Source organism: Lynx rufus, unplaced genomic scaffold (genome assembly GCF_022079265.1).
Source record: "Lynx rufus isolate CCGP_SWC_20201006 ecotype Redwood Valley unplaced genomic scaffold, mLynRuf1.p SCAF_1, whole genome shotgun sequence".
Lineage (NCBI taxonomy): Eukaryota > Metazoa > Chordata > Mammalia > Carnivora > Felidae > Lynx > Lynx rufus.
Window position 1 is genome coordinate 69,205,644 of NW_025814823.1, and position 17,665 is coordinate 69,223,308.

Here is a 17,665-nt window from a genome sequence, read left to right on the forward strand (position 1 = left end):
GGAGGGGCAGAGAGAAGGGGACAGAGGATCCAAAGCAGACTCTATGCTGACAGCAGTGAGCCCATTGCGGGGCTCAAACTCACCAACTGTGAAATCATGACCTGAGCTAAAGTCAGATGCTCAACAAAGAGAGACCACCCAGCACTCCTATGCTCAATATAAAATGAAAATAAGAGTTCAGACAACCGAACTAATTTGTTACAAAAGTAAGGGAAGATTTTAAAAGAGATGAAATTTGACCTGAGCTTTGAATGGCAGTTAGAATTTGACTGGTAGGAAGTAATGAATCACTAAATTCTACACCTGAGACTCATATTACACTGTATGTTAACTAATTGGAATTTAAATAAAACCTTGAAAATAACTTGATTGGTGAGGACCACTATAGTTAGACGACCACCATGAACAAGGAGACAGAATTAAGAGCAGAAGATTCTCTTTGGAAAGTTGTAGGAAATAAGGTTGAATTAGATATGAAGGGCAAGAGTTTGGATAGCTGAAGAACTAAACGGAAAAGTTTATATACGACATGGTTAACAGTGGAAAGCTGTTGTCAGCCCCTGAGTAGGGGAGCATGGATGACATCATGTAAGTTAATCATTGCAAGGAATTGGTGCATTTCACCTAAGTTTCTCTTTCAGGAGCATATTCTTCCAAGGTCTGTAGGGTCTGTAGTGATTTTTCCTATTTCATTCTGATATCATTAATTTGTGTCCTTGTTTTCTTAGTGTGGCTAGAGGTTTGTCAATTCTACTGATGTGGAACTAGTTTTTTTAGTTTTCTATTTAGGTCTATTTCTATTTAGATTTACTATATTGTTTTTCTGTCTTTGATTTATTTGATTTTTCCTATTATTTTTACTTTCTGTTTAATTTGGATTTATTTTGTGCTTTTTCTAGTTTCTTAATGTAGAAGCATAGATCACTGGCTTGAGACATTTCTTCTTTTCAAATATAGACATTTAATGCTATGATAGTTCTCTGTGACCTGCTTTAACTGTGTCCCACAAATTTGGGTATTTTTTTATTTTCTTTCCATTAAATCTTTCCTAGTTTTCCTTGTGATGCCTTCTTTAAGCCATGGGTTATTTAGAAGTATATGGTTCAGTTTCCAAACATTTGTAAATTTTCTCATATCTTCCTGTTACTAATTTTTCATTTAATCCCATTATGGTCTGAGAACATATTTTGTATCATTTCAATTCTTTGACATTTGTTACAGTTTTTATAGCCCAAATATGGTCTATCCTAGTAAATGTTCCAGGAGCACTTGGGAAGAATATATTCTGCTTTTGTTGCATGAAGTGTTTTATAAATGTTAGATAAATTGTTTAATAGCCTTTTGCACTGCTACACAGTTTCTACCGTTGTGGTCATCTTCCCAGCAAAGTGGGCAGAAGATACAAAGGAGAAAAGAAAAAGAGAGGAACATAGAGAGATTTCCCATATAATCCCTGCCTACACATGCATAGCCTCCCCCATTATCAACATCTCCCACCACAGTAGTACATTTGTGACAATTGATGAACCTGCATTGACACATCGTAATCACCCAAAGTCCACAGTTTACCTTAGAGTTTACTCTTGGTGTTGTACATTCTGTGGATTTGGACGAATGTTTAATAACATGCATCCATCATTATGGTATCCTACAGAGTATTTTCACTGCCCTAAAAATACTGTGTTGCACCTGTTCATCCCTTCCCGTCTCCCACCCCAACTCCTGGCAACCTTTGATCTGTTAACTTGTCTCCATAGTTTTGTGTTTTGCAGAATATCATATAGCTGAAATCGTACAGTATGTAGTCTTTCCAGATTGGTTTCTTTCACTTAGTAATGTACATTTAGGGTTCCTCCCTGTCTTTTCATGGCTTGATAGCTGACTCCTTTTTACTGCTGAATGAAATCCCGTTGTCTGGATGGACCACAGTTTATTTATCCATTCACCTACTGAAGGATATTGTGGTTGCTTCCAAATCTTGGCAATTATGTGTGAGGTTGCTATAATCATCCATGTGCAGGTTTTTATGTGGACACAAGTTTTCAGCTCCTTTGGGTAAATACTTGGGATTGCTAGACTGCGTGGTAAGAGTATGTGTAGTTTTGTAGGAAACCACCCAAGTGGCTAAACATTTTGCATTCCCACCAGAAGTGAATGAGAGTTCCTATAGCTTCACATCCTTCAGCATTTGGTGGTGTCAGTGTTCTGGATTTTGGCCACTCTAGTAGGAGTGTAGCAGTATCTCATTGCTTTAATTTGCATTTCCCTGATGACATATGATGGTAGAGCATCTTTTCATATGTTTATTTGCCACCTGTATATCTTCTTTGATGAGGTGTCTGTTAAGGTCTTCGACTGATTTTTTATTGGGTTGATGGTTTTCTTATTGTTGAGTTTCAAGACTCCTTTGTGTGTTTTGGATAATAAATCCTTTATCAGATGTAAAAATATTTTCTCCCTCAGTTGGTTTTTAATACGACATTTAAAATGTCTCAGTTGCATTGTCATGATCAATTGGTCCCTCACAAACTACGAGGAATCGATTCTTCTGATACAGTGCCAGCTCTTAATTTCTAGGAAGGCCGATTATGTTTATTAACCTTGGTATGGAGTATCCCTGATAGCTTTGAATGTCTTTTTAGCGTCATTATTCTCCACGCTTAATTTTTGTATTACATTTACAGATTTCTCTCTCTTCTTCAGGATGCATTCTGAAACCAGCAGAAAGTCAGAGCAGAGGACTGTGGTTTCATTATTCAAGCTAAATTACCAGAAGTGCCCTTTTAAGATGAGATATTTGTCACTTCAAAACAAGTCAGTCTAGAGGAAGAGAGCAGCCTTACTTAGCTCATGGTTTCCATCCTTACAAGAAGTATTGATATTTCGTGCTAGCAAGCTGTGGTAGAAGCTGTCACCTCCTAGCCAAAAACAATCCTTTTTCTTCAGGACTGCCACAATACTTTACTGAAAGATTAAAAATATCAGTCCCACGGTTGCAGAAACAGGCACTCTTAACTTACACACTACTGGTTGTAATACAACTTTTGGGATGCCAGTTAAGACTCTGTGTGTGTGCACAACAATCTGATGAACTTAGAAATGTGATTTTTCTGGCCCACCTACACACATATTGCATATACCTTTGAGACAGAAATCACACGTCTAAGTGTAGCTCATCAGACTGCTGTTTATGTTAGTAAAAAAAAATGAATCAGTAAAAAAAAATGCATTAATGGGGAAGAAGTAATTAAATCATGGTACAGTTAGAGTATAGAGTCTATAAAATGTAATACTACTTAGCCATTAATAAAACTTACATCATTTATTGAAATGGAAATTTCAAATATAATTGGTACAGTCTCCTTTTACAAAAACTAATATCTATGTTTATGTAGATTCATATAGGAAAATAGTCTGGAAGGATATATACCAGAAAGTTAGATTATTCTCATGGAAATGGGATTAAAAATGTCTTTCATTTTCCTCCTTACCTATTTAAATATCACTGGGATTTTTATCATTATTATGGCTGACCCTTGAACAGCATGGGTTTGAACAGTGCAGATCCACTTATATGCAGATTTTTTTCAATAAATAGAGTACAGTACTGTAAACGTGTTTCCTCTTTCTTAGGATTTTTTTTTTAATTTTTTTAACGTTTATTTATTTCTGAAACAGAGAGAGACAGAGCATGAGCAGGGGAGGGGCAGAGAGAGAGGGAGACACAGAATCTGAAACAGGCTCCAGGCTCTGAGCTGTCTGCACAGAGCCCGACGCGGGGCTTGAACCCACGGACCGCAAGATCATGACCTGAGCCGATTAAAAAACCGAAAGCCATTAAAAAACCACTGAGCCGAAATCTGACGCTTAACCGACGGAGCCACCCAGGTGCCCCTCTTTCTTAGGATTTTCTTAACATTTTCTTTTTTTAGCTTACTTTATTATAAGAATAAAGTATGGGGGCGCCTGGGTGGCGCAGTCGGTTAAGCGTCCGACTTCAGCCAGGTCACGATCTCGCGGTCCGGGAGTTCGAGCCCCGCGTCAGGCTCTGGGCTGATGGCTCGGAGCCTGGAGCCTGTTTCCGATTCTGTGTCTCCCTCTCTCTCTGCCCCTCGCCCGTTCGTGCTCTGTCTCTCTCTGTCCCAAAAATAAATAAACATTGAAAAAAAATTAAAAAAAAAAAAAAAAAAAAAGAATAAAGTATGTAATACATATAACAAAGTATGTGTTAAATGACTGCTTTTGTTATCAGTAAGGCTTCCAGTCAACAGTAGGCTACTAGCAGTTAAGTTTTGGGGGAGTCTATATGCTGTCAGCGCCCCAATTCCCACATTGTTCAGGGTCGACTGTACTTATTTAATTTGAGCAGGGAGAGGAGAAAGAAAACCTATTTGCATTCTGGAGAAACAGATTTCTATATTCTAAAGGGTACAAGAACTAGGACCTATGGGAAGGGCCAAGATGTTACAAATGACAGCTCACGAGACAGGGATAAACCTTTTAACACTGGCTTTTTAACACTAATGTTTAACAGAACTGACAGAAAGGACAGAATGGGTTGTTGAGATATGAGTTCCGCATCACTAATGATGTTCAAATATAGCCATTTGGTGAGGTTGTCATGGAAGTGGTTGGAGCCTCGAGTGGTTTGACATTTTGCCTTGAGACTCTCTTGGTAGATGTGATTTTTAACATGAGGGGAAGGTTGACTAAGGGGACCTATAAAAATCTTCCTGATTTTGGGGCGCCTGGGTGGCTCAGTCGGTTGGGCGTCCGACTTTGGCTCAGGTCATGATCTCGTGGTCTGTGAGTTCGAGCCCCGCGTCGGGCTCTGTGCTGACAGCTCAGAGCCTGGAGCCTGTTTCAGATTCTGTGTCTCCCTCTCTCTCTGACCTTCCCCCGTTCATGCTCTCTCTCTGTCTCAAAAATGAATAAACGTTAAAAAAAATTAAAAAAAAAAAATCTTCCTGATTTTCATTCCTGAATTCAGAGACAATTGTACTTCAACCTGCTTGTGCAAAAGTGACTTAGAAGAATGCAGCATGACACAGACCGTGAGATCATGACCTGAGCTGAATTCAAGAGTGGTAAGAGCCTAACCGCTTAACCGACTGAGCCACCCAGGTGCCTCAGCACGGCCTTCTTTTCATACGCTTCCCTCCAAAGGAAGTTAAAGGTGCTGACCGTAGTGGTTTCTGTCTACACCTTATCACTGGTGAATAAATGAAGGGAAGAAGGAATTGATTCTGGATTTGCCGCAGTGGAAAACTATGAACTATGTCAACACAGTATGGTTTGAGGTCACGAAGCAACAGATTAGGCCAGTGTCTTCAAAACCCTGCTGACCCGCACGAGTAGTCTTCAGAGCTTACACATGTAGATATATATTTTTTTAATAGCCTCTTTGTGGGTCTCTGGTCCCATAAGTTCAGATCCAGTAGGTCTGGAGTAGGCCCTGGGGATCAGTACTTTTTTTAATTCCTCAGTTATTTTGGCAATTGGCCAAGTTTAGGCACAACCAGAAGTAAAACATACATACACACATACATATGCATACACACATATCAGGACAGTTACCAAAAAAGAGAAAACAACATGAGACTATTGGAAAGCCATTAAAAAACCACTGGAATCCATTGGCAAGCATCAAATGTTGTGAACTCTGTGAAGCTACCTCACTGAGAAGCCTGTCGGCATTCTACAGCCGAGTGATACTCAAGCCTGTCTGATGATCCATTCAGTGCATTAGGCAGAGCTAGTTTTATTCATCAATACGTCATGTAATCATGCTCATGAATACAGTAAACACTGTAAAAATCATGTCGATAAAACAACTGTTTGCAGACTATAAACAAATATAAGATTATTTGAGCTGCATGACCATAACCCTGCTCACGTTCTTAAAAGAAATACCAAGGAGGGGCGCCTGAGTGGCTGAGTCGGTTAAGTGTCTGACTCTTGATTTCAGCTCAGGTCATGATCTCACGGTTCGTGGGTTCGAGTCCCACGTCGGGCTCTGTGCTAACAGCTCAGAGCCTGGAGCCTGCTTCGGATGCTGTGTCTCCCTCTCTCTGCCCCTCCCCCATTCTCTGTCTCCTCTCTCTCTCTCTCTCTCTCTCAAAAATAAACACTAAAAAAAAAAAAAAAAAAGATCATCCTATTGGGTGTTGTGCCAAGAAGAGTGCTAAGCTCTCAGCCATCACTTGGTCAATGATACATACTGATTGTGGGAATAGCCCACTAGGTCCTGATTTTTAGCTTCGAAGCTGAAGCGCGCCTTGGAAACCTAGTCCAGCTCACTTTATAGTTCAAGAAACTGGGAACCAAGAAATGAAGTTAATTTGCTAAATTCACAGAACTAGCTAGAGGCAATTCAGGGACCGGAGTCCTGGTCTGGCTTTGTTGGTTTTTCAGCACACCCTTGCTGGAGCAGGGAGCAGGGCTTCCCCACGCTCCCCCTCTGTTGCATCAACACAGGGCTTTTTTGCTTTTTTCCCTTTGCCTTCTCACCCGCCCGCCTTGAGGAGGATCCTGGTTTCTCCAAATCTTACCCCCTCCACACAGGACCCGTTCCGTCAGCCCAACCCAAAGCCTCACCTCCCCTTCCGCACAGGTAGCTGTATCTGGAGAAAGAAGGCTTTCCTGCTCTGCTTGCTCCTCTTCCCCTCCTGCTCAGCCCAGGGGACTGGAGAAGGCAAAGGCTGGCGGCAGGTGGCTGCTTCGTTCCTTGACTCGGGGTCAGTCTCTCCTGCCTGTCTGTCCTCAGGAGCTCCTCACCTCCCTTCTGACACTTCGAGAAGCTGTGTCCTCGCAGCAGCGGGCAGGTGGGACAGGAAAGAAGCACCGCCCTGCGTTTCCCCAGCACTCGGGGCTTTCTAGGGCATCCTGTGAGCTTTACAGCAACCTGTGCGTTCAGTGGGAACAGATCCCCTGACTCCCTTTTTACTGACAAGGAAGTGACTACAGGTGAATACGGTGCAAGGTTTGCTCAGTCTTGCAGCCTCAGTGGCCGGGCTGGAAGCCGAGCCTCCAAATCCCAGTTTCGAATCTTTTCTGCGGTGTCATGTATTAATGTTAACAGCAAGAGACACAGTTTCTCACCGTCTGCTATTCCGAGATGTAGAGAATACTTCTTTTCCCCGAAGACCTTTGAAAGTCTTCTGAGGACATCAGTCTGAATTGCTCCAGCCGATTTAGCATCTCGGTCTTAGAGAAGACCACTGACCATTCAGATAGTGATATAATGGCCAGGTTCTCTGCTGCTAAACTGTCACCTTCACTCGACAGTTAACTAAATGCTGTTACATACGGACTTATGTTTGCAGCGTTCTTGTTGCCCTTTTGAGAATCCGTTGGCAACATTTATTCAGATTCTTGATTCAAACGGTGCGTGATACAACTGCTAATGATTTGATATGTTTGCAAGTTTTGAAAATCCACACAGCTGTAGCGTTTAGTCAGAAGTGTAAGAACTATTTCTTTACCTATAAAACATGATTTCATACTTTATTTAAACTAAAAACATAGTCTCTAAAACACTTACTGCTTAACTAATAAGAGAAAGTGATGTCATCACTTTCCCTGTTAAGGATGGTCCACAGAGATTGAAATTAATTTTTAACCCGATTAAATTCAACCAATACATTTTTCGGGATTGTATTCATGTTTATGTTCTTTCCCTGCCAAACAAGGTGATTTAAAGTAACGCTACGGTGTATATACTCTCATAAGGAAAACCGAAATGCAGTTAAAAGCTTGCGAGTAAAATAAGTTCGGAAGGCTGAGAGGGCTCGTATGCAAAGCAGCTGGTCCGCAGCGTTTGTAATGCAGCTTCACCTTGCTGCCACTTGTCCTTGCAGAGGCCACCGGGCACACGTAATTGTTTGTAGGGAAGAGTCCTAGAAGGTGTGAAAAACCCGTGTGTCATACGGCCAGAGCTCGCAGTAGGATCTGAGGCCACAAAGCACAAGGCCCAGCTGGGCCACAGTAAATTCAGATAAAGCCACTGATACACATTGGAGTTTGTCCAAATCCATTTCCTGCAGAAGAATACCCAAGTTCTAGATTTACCTTTGATACGGTTGTCCCCACACATTTTTAAGTTGTTTTTATGTTCCAGATTGCTAAGTGGCGCACTGCTGGGAGCCCTCTTGTTGAAACAGTTCTCAGTTTGACCGAGTGCCAGAGACAGAAGTGAGACTCTGGTGGGAATATAGTTTGCTTTACAAGCGTGAGTGAGGGGAGAGAACCAATTTCACCGAGTGAGGAGACCGTGGAAGGATTCTCACTCATATTAACCACCTGCCCAGCACTCAGTTTCCTGAATGATAAAAACTTTGTACGAACCCCGCCTCAGTGAAGTCCTATGTGGTAGTTTTCTCTTCTGATGGAGTGGCCGCGTCCTGTCATATTTGTTATCCTTATGTGCAATGGTGTGGTTTACTTCCTTTATAGATTAGAGATGCATTCTGCTTAGAGGAAGGTACACACACATACACACACACACACACACATACACACACACACACAGACACACTGATTTATACTAAAATCACGAGAAGCTTTTAAAATGATGTTTGGGGCACTTGGGTAGCTCAGGTGATTAAGCATCTGACTCTTGATTTCGGCTCAGGTTGTGATCTCATGGTTCATGAGATCAAGCCCCTGTCCGGCTGTGCACTAACAGCATGGAGCCTGCTTGGGATTCTCTCTCTTCCTGGCTCTCTGCCTCTTCCCTGCTCATGCTCTCTTGCTCTCTCTCTAAAAAATACATAAACTTAAAAAAATTAGAAAATAAATAAATGATGTTTAAAGTAAAAATGATAGCCTTAGGAAAATATATTAGCAACATTTCTTAGAACAAACATAAACAATATTAGTAAATAACTATGCAGAGTAGCACCATGTATTTTTACACTGTGAGTAACCATCGTAAAGAGAATCGATCAGCTTTAGGTATCAAAATGATTTAGGGCCTTTTTACTTTGTTCTTTTCATACCGTTTTGTTATCCTTATTAGTCTAGCTTTTTTCCAGGTGTCATAACTCACAGACGCCTTATCTTTGGCCGCTATAACAAAAAAACCTCAGAATGTGGGGCTTAAACAACAGTTTGGAGGCAGGAAGTCCAAGATCAAGCCTCTGCCAGCTTCTGTGTGTGCTGAGGGCCCGCTTCCCTCGTTCTTGGACTCATCTTTTTGCTGAGTCCTCACATAGGATCAGCACTCCCCTATCTCTTTTCCATATAAAAGGGCACCAATCCCATCCATGATGAAATCACTGCCCCAAAGCCCCAAACTCTTAAATACAATCACAGTGGGGCTTAGGCTTCAACACTGGGAAGAAGGGGCACAAACATTCGGCCTATGGCACACTTGTGCTGGTTAGGAAGGAAGGGACGGCATCAAATAAAGCTAATGACTGAAATGTTTACTCCTTGCGGGTTGAAAAGAACCATGATGTCTTTCAACTGGCTAATCTGGAACAGTTTTATCAAAGGGATAGAATGTAGTCATGTTTGATAGTTTCCATCCTAATGATTTCTACTGTCTTTTGTCTTAGGAACTATTCCAACATGACCAGTTTTGTATATTTATGGAGCGGAGTAAAATGCTGACAATTATAAATCGTTTGCTTGCTCAGTAGAGCTATTACTTCATCAACCGAAATTTTGAGTAAGCATCTCTTAGAATGGAAAAAGTTTAAATTAAGCCACCTAACAGGATTTATTCTGAGATTCTGAGAATAATTTTCCAAATATATCTGGAAAGGTAAATTGATTTTCGAAGCTGTGTAATTGATTCATGTAAAGCCTCGTTTCCAAAACCCTATTTACTATCCACTGTGAGGGCAGCACCTGAATGCCCTCAGGGAGATGTCAAGCCAAGTGAGGCAAATGACGTTTCGGGCAACTAAAGAGAATGTTTGTGGTAGAATAGAATGAAAAGAGAGAAGATACGTTTTAGCCTCTGAGTGCCAACTTTTATAATGTCTGTGTCTCGTTTGCTCTCTTGTAGGTATGAGAAAGTGCCAGTCATCTTGGTTGGGAACAAAGTGGACCTGGAAAGTGAGAGGGAGGTGTCATCCAACGAAGGCAGGGCCCTCGCCGAAGAGTGGGGCTGCCCCTTTATGGAGACCTCTGCGAAGAGCAAAACGATGGTGGACGAACTCTTTGCCGAAATCGTGAGGCAGATGAACTACGCCGCGCAGCCTGACAAAGACGACCCTTGCTGTTCCGCCTGTAACATCCAATAGCGTCCGATGCGGCCGCCCCGGTCGGGCCTTGCCCGCTACCGCAGGCGAGGGCGCACCTCGTCCGCGCGACTGCGGAGTCCGCAGGGTGTGGGGGGTGACTCTGCAGTGCAACGGCCGCCCTCGTTGGGCGTCGAGCAGTGATTGTCAGTTGAGGTCTCTGAGTACCACTTGGGGTCAGTAGCTACAGTCTTCACCGTTGTCCTCGGCCTCCTGGACGCACCTGCAACTTGAAGGCATAGCCAGTCTACAGGGTGATCTCCTTCGGAAGCTGTGGTGGCATTGTCACCGAGTTGACAGAAGCAACTATTGTATAAATTCAAAATAATCATGAGAGAGAAACCGGAAGAATCCCTATGACCACTTGCGGTTAAGATATTTTGTCTTCTTTGAAAAAAAAAAAAAATAAGTAAAGGAGAAATATTTTCCTACGTAGAGTACTGAAATTTCAGGACTTGAGATAGTGCTTCTAACCAATGTATTCCGTCAAGTCAGTAACAGCTGACCTGCCAACGGCATTACAGGGAGAGATTCTTTCCTCAGCTGACGCATTTCTGTTCCTCAAAATTGATGCTTAACTGTAGATGTTATCCTAACGTGTGACGCAGAACTAACTCGTGCATCGATCCTTGCTAGAGCAAAAAAAATCAGAACAGGTTGTGTACGAATACGATCTGGCTTTCGAATGTGTTAAATCACCTGCTTTGCCACCCAAAATGGAGGCTCTCACAAGGGTTTGATCCAAATTCAACCCCCAAGCCCACCCTCTGTTAACAAAGCGGGCATGGTCTTAATTGACAAGAAGAAAGCGATGTGATGGGAAGATTGCCTCGCCTTACAAGAAGCGTTCTGGTAGATTAACTAGTACCATCGTGTAAGGAAAATGAAGCCATGTTGCATCCACGTGTTCCCGTTTGCAGAAACCTCACAGGACAGTACACACATCTTGCATTTTTTACGTTCGTTAAAGCAGCAGACCTTCTTGCCTTTAAGGGCTCTGGTTGTGGTGTGATTCTTGGCTAACCTGCTTTCGAAATCATGTTTGCTATAGCAGAGCTTTATTGCAGGCATCTAAAAATTGAATAACCATGTGAAATAATTTGGGCTTAAAAGTAGAACATAAATTATAGAGTGGAAGGTAAGGGACAAAAAAAAACCAAAACCAAAAACAAAAAAACACAACCCTTTTATCTTTAATTTTCCTGGGGAATTATATAAAGATTTTCTTATAACAATTTTGCCCTGATTACTGAAGTGGCAAATAAAGCCAGAGAGAATATTTTCTTTTGAAAAGGTGCTCAAGCTCTGACATTTTGGGTTTTCATAGCCGTGAAGTATTTATCATTTGCATGACTAGTGGCACAGGAAAAACCTATTCGTAGGTTTTACAATCAAGTGCAGAAGGGTTTTGAGCAAACTTCAGAGCTGTAAATGCTGAAGAGAGTATCCTGAGCGAATCCTCTGGAGATAGATTTGGCCTTCAGAACTGCAATAGCGCTGAGCCTGCGATCTGCATCCTGCCCCACACTTTGTTGCTTTCACACACACGGGCAAGTAACCGCTGGTCTTCTGTGGGTACCTGAGAGAGGAGTGTGTGTTTGCGTGTGCATGTGTGTTTATTGTTCCTGAGAATTTGGCACAAGTCAGAGATCATTGCCTACACTGAGCATCCCGACTGCAGAATATAGTGTATCAAAAACATTTTTTAAATTATTTGCGTGTTTTTGACACTTTCTGAAATCCTTGGTAACCCCCGAGTGTTTAGTGAGCTGGCATTAAGCTTAGCGGATAGCAGAAAGGTGGATAGTACTTTTCATAGGTGAGAAAACAGAGATATGTGGATCCAACCAGGCTGTGATTGTTAAAAATCTTTGAATTGTGAATATTTGCATTCTTCAATATCGGTTTTTGTTTTTGTTTTTGTTTCTTTTATAACCCCCAATTGTGAAGCACCTTGTTTACAGGATGGAAAGTTCTAACCCATTTTACTGAAACAGATTTCAGTATGTAACAGTTGATTTGACTCAAACCTTTAGAGAAACCAGAGATTCAATAAGTACGATTTATCTACTGAAAAATAGAAATATTTGTTAGTGAATCGGTTGAGACTTGAAGCGTCTAACTTCTCAGAATGATTTTTTTTTAGAATTCCATATTTAACAGACAACTAAGAGCACATATTAAAAACATCTGTAAAGACTCTACAGTTTTACACTATGGATTGCCATGCAGACAAGAAAAAGAAGTCAAATATGAAAAGTATGGCAAAATGTAAGGTGGAAAGATTAACTAAAAATCCGGATTTTCGTCCCCCGTGTTTGTGTCAGACAGTAAGGTGGGTTTTCACTGTAAAGATGTTGATAAGAACTGATTTGGCTGCCTGATCAGTGTCTGCACACAGCCCTTCATATTTAGTGACAAAGCATCAAAGATATCCAGAAACATGGGAACCCTCTTGTGCTCTTAACTGTTGGTATTTCATCTGGTATGAATATAACTCGGTTTGAATGAATGTGTTTGTTGAGATGTTAATAACAAGCTTAAGAACGGGAGGATTGAATTTGTTGGCACACAAATCATCGTGGCTACAGAGAAAAGTTGGTGACCTTGTGTCGCTATTTATTTTATGCCCTGATCAGACTAGCACCTAGATAAGTGAAAGTTTTTCTAACATGCCTTAAAAATGTTATGGTTTGATCCAAAGACCCACTTTTTCTTTAGCTATTTGTGATAAGCTTTTTCCTTTGTTTTCCTTTTGTGTTGTTTTACTTTCAACACAGGCAGCGTTTTTTAAATTCTTTTTTTTCCCCCTTTTATGTTGCAGCTTTCTGGGGGGGGTTCTTTTTCAAGCTGTGATAGTGATGGTAACGGATGCCTTTCATTTTGTTCAATTTACAACATACACGCCAGCATCGGATCAAAAGCGTTACGTAAAATCTTCCTTAAACTATCGAAAGGTGCTCCGTGATCTTTTCCTTTGGTTCGTAGAACTAGAACTGAATTTTTGACTAAGTGCTAGAATTGCCGTCACGCTTCTGTGGAAAAACTACTGATATTTTATGCTTTTCTTTGTGAAGAAATGTTGCCTAAGGATGTCTGCTGTGTGTTTTCAGGAGTTTTCCGATGGGAATGTTGTCCGTGTATGTCTGAATGTGAAAGTGCTTATTTTGTTTGTTGCTGTTGGTTTTCCGCTGGTTTGTTTTGGTTTTTAGTTGTTCTTCTCACTAGCCTTGTGTTCACGCTGGTAAGCTTTACCTGTCTCCTTGGCCAATCAAACGTTTGAGACTATGGGGGTCTTTTTTTTTTTTTTTTTTTTTTTTTTTTTAATTAACGTGTCATTGTGCATCTATTAAATCTTGATCAGGGTTTCAAGAATGACCGCAGTGGGTTTTGGAAACAGACTTATCATTATTGATTTGGGGTTTCCCAGAGATATAGTTCACAGTTCATTGTTGAGCTCTAATACAACTGACCATTTAAAATTGAACAACAGTTTATTGTTTTGTAACAATGTCAGTTGTTAAACCTTGACATTTCGATTAAAACATGGATTGTAGTTATAACTCAATGCAAATTCAACAGTTGTATTTGGAGTTAAATTATTTTAACAAATAAATTTATTTAATGAAACTTCCTCTGGATTGGTTTGGTTCGGTTTTTGTACATGTTCGTGAGGGAAATGTGTTCAATATATAGGAAAACAGCTAAGAATTGCCGTAGAATGAATTTAATACTCTTGATACAGAAATATCCAAGCTGAATTAAATGGACGATGCGTCATAAAAAAAGGAAGGTTAATAGATCATTTCCATACCCTTCATAAATAATAACACAAGAAAGACTTTAAAATTAGTAATTACAGGGGTAATTCCTGATTTTACTGGGTGGCACAGTCGGTTAAGTGACTGACTCTTGATTTCGGCTCGGGTCATGATCTCATGGTTTGTGTGTTCGAGCCCTGAGTCGGGCTCTGTGCTGACAGGGCAGAGCCTGCTTGGGATTCTCTCTCTGTCTCTCTGCCCCTCCCGTGCACTCTCTCTCTCTCTCTCTCTCTCTCTCAAAATAAATAAAATTTTAAAAAATAAAATAAAATCAGTAATTACAAATACAAACTTGTCTCCATAAATAGTGTTTTATATTTTTGAGGACAGCTAGCTAATTGGAAGTCTCAATGCTAATGTGAACACAATCATTCCAGGTAATTAACATTAATTAACAGTTGCTCTGTGGTCCTGCTAGTGTAACTAAAATGTATCCTTCTAGTGAGGGGTTGGGGCTGTCTTTTTGTTGAGGTCTGGTGGATTTTAAGGTGCCAGAAGCTGGAGGTTGCTGCTCAGTAGGGCTGTAGGGCCTGCCTGTTCTATATGGGGCCCTGTGAATGTTGACAGAGGCTGTTAATTATGTACAGCCTTCAGCTGCCCTGATAAGGAGCCCATTCATTCCCTAAGCCAATTTAAACTATGCCTTTTGGTTATGTTGCCTTCAGACTCTGTTGAAATCCTCTGGCAACATTCCACCAGTTTAGAGGCTTCATTGTTTTAGAATATAAGAATAATCTGAATGAATATAACGGAGGCACTGTAGATAGGATCTCAAATATTTAAAGGAAAACATGCCTATATTTTAGTGTAACAAATCAGTATCTGGTTAGCCTCATGATCTCACTTGAAGCTTTTATAAAGTAATTAAACCTATCAAATTATAATTTCAATTGGGAGAATTTCTTTATGGCCAAAGAGCAGTATTTTGAAATTCTCCCAAGTTGTACTATTTCCTGATTGCTGGAGGGCCGTGAATGGAAATCTAGGGAGCTGGAGGAGTAAAGTGCCGCCCAGTTTGGAACCCATCTGACCCCTGGAACCTGTGAAGCAGACAGAATGGTCACAAGTTCCCTAAAAAAGCTGCTCACCTATTTGTTTCTTAATTTTCAAAATATATGTTACATGTAAGTACTAATAAACCATAGTAGCACTCATTTGTCAAATGGATAAACTGGTTTCACATTTTTTAATATTAACTTCTCTGGTTTTGTTTTCTCTTTGAGGTATTGGGGGTTTTTTGGGGGGTGGGGGGGTTCAGAGAGAGAGAGGGCACAGTGAACGAGGGGGAGAGAGAGAGGGAGAGGGAGAGAAGCAGGGTTCACCCGATGTGGGACATGAGCTCACAAACTGCGAGATCATGACCTGAGCCAAAGTCAGATGCTTAACCGACTGAGCCACCCAGGCGCCCCGAGGTATTAGATTTTTTAAAAGATCTGCTGCTTTTCCAGGTAAGATGATGTAGTATATCTTTTGATACTTTCTTAGAACAGTAGTCTTCATGTTACCTTCTAGGATTTCTCTAAGATCTATTAGTGAAGAAAAAGAAGACTGACTATCAACTTGGAAGATTAAATACAAAGACCTATTTAGTACACACGAACTAGGAAAAAAGAAACTGTAGGAATGATACTTGGTTTAGTTTATGGGAATTTTTTACAAAATCTTCCCATTTCAAAGACTCAGAAGTATCAAAGATTTCATTGTTTTATCATATGATTACAATTTTACATTGACAGTATTTGGGGTATGATTTACATTTTTATCTTTTAAAATATCAGGTATCAGGGCACCTGGGTGGCTCAGTCAGTCAAGCGTCCCACTTCGGCTCAGGTCATGATCTCACGGTTCGTGAGCTCGAGCCCCACGTTGGCTCTGCACTGACGGCTCAGAGCCTGGAGCCTGCTTTGGATTCTGTGTCTCCTTGTCTCTCTCTGCCCCTCCTCCACTTGCATTCTGTCCCTGCGCTTTCTCAAAAATTAAAAAAAATTTTTTTTTAATTTTTTTTAAATGTTTATTTATTATTGAGAGAGCATGAGAGGGGCAGAGAGAGGAGGAGACACAGAATCCGAAGCAGGTTCCAGGCTCCGAGCTGTCAGCACAGAGCAAGACACAGGGCTCGAACTCCCGAACCGTGAGATCATGACCTGAGCCGAAGTGGGACGTTTGACTGCGCCACCCGGGCACCCTGTTAACTCTTCCTGAATGGTGTCCACCACTAAATGGTGACCTCTGGTCAGCTATCGCTCATGTAGGGTTACTGTCACATCAGGCCTGGTGTGGCAACAAACGCATCCACACATAATCCCCGATCCCAAAGACCTCTTTGCTGTCTTACCCCATTCAGGCTGCTCTAACACAAGCCTAAACCGGGTAGCTAACGAACAAATGTGTATTCCTTACGGTTCTGGTGGCTCGGAGATCAGGATCAAGACCGGCAGATTTGGTGCCTAGCAAGGGTCCACTTCCAGCTGCGCTGACTGCCCACTGTGCCCTCCCATGGCAGAAGGGAGAAGGCGCCGCTCAGGTGTCTTCCGTGAGGGCACTAACCCATGACCTCATCCCCTCCTAGGGGCCTCCTGGGGGTTAGTTTCAACATCTGAATTTTGAAGGGATGCACACATTCAGTCTATAGTACCAGTCTTTCATCTCGCCTTTTCCTTTAAGTCAAGGCAAATACAAATTAGCCCCCTGGTAATAACATAATTAATTTTTTCCCTACTTGTACATACCAGAATCCCAGTAACCCAGGCCAAGCCAAAGTCCTGGGCGCAGCCCATAGGGCTGTCGCTGACTCCGTTCTTTCTTCCCAAGGCAGGTGTGACCAGCCCGAATGAGTCCATGCTGGGTACTTTGAGGAGTCTGTGATGGATGGGAGTGGATGACAGTACAGCAGGGCTCCAGGGCTGTGCTATTTACAGGGTGTGTCTACTTCCTCAGGAAACACTCGGGCTAACAATAGGATCTGCCAGGGGCTGGCCTGGGGGGTAGGCATTGGAGGCACTGTGCTAGTTTGGGGACACCAGCAAAGCTGAGAGGGGCAGGGAGCTGTATTGCAGATACTCCCTTGAACAATAAACTCTGACTCCCCAGTATCCTTGACCTCGGCCCATATCAGGAAATGGTGAGTTAGCAGTGGCACTGAGAGAACATTGTCCAAAATATCCAGGAATCCCTGGATCCTATCCTTGAGGGAGGTGTAAGCTCGTGTGAAAGCAGCCTCACACAATGACATGTGCACAAATGCACACACATATGCACACACACACACACACACCCTAAAACACCGGGGTAAGGGAATGGCAATTACTTGCTGGAGATTTTATTTTTATTTTTTAATTTATTTTTATTTTAGAGCATGCATGGGGCAGGGCAGAGAGAGAGAGAGAGAGAGAGAGAATCTTAAGCAGGCTCAGCCTGGAGCCGAACTCAGGGCTTAATCCCACAACCCTGGGATCATGGCCTGAGCCGAAATCAAGAGTCAGACACTCGAGGCACCTGGCTGGCTCAGCGGTCAAGCGTCTGACATCGGCTCCGGTCATGATCTCACTGTTTGTGACTTCAAGCCCTGCATTGGGCTCTGTGCTGACAGCTCAG

General features: G+C 41.9%; 1 protein-coding gene across 1 annotated transcript in view; it reads left to right on the forward strand.

Annotated features, from left to right (window-relative positions):
- Positions 1 to 13,884, forward strand: part of RAP2A (RAP2A, member of RAS oncogene family) — a 36,544-nt gene extending 22,660 nt beyond the window's left edge. The window contains exon 2 of the mRNA XM_047081174.1: positions 10,016 to 13,884. Within this exon, the coding sequence (XP_046937130.1) occupies positions 10,016 to 10,253 (238 nt within the window). The 3' untranslated portion in view covers positions 10,254 to 13,884. The remainder of the gene's footprint in view (positions 1 to 10,015) is intronic.
- Positions 13,885 to 17,665: the final 3,781 nt, after the last annotated feature.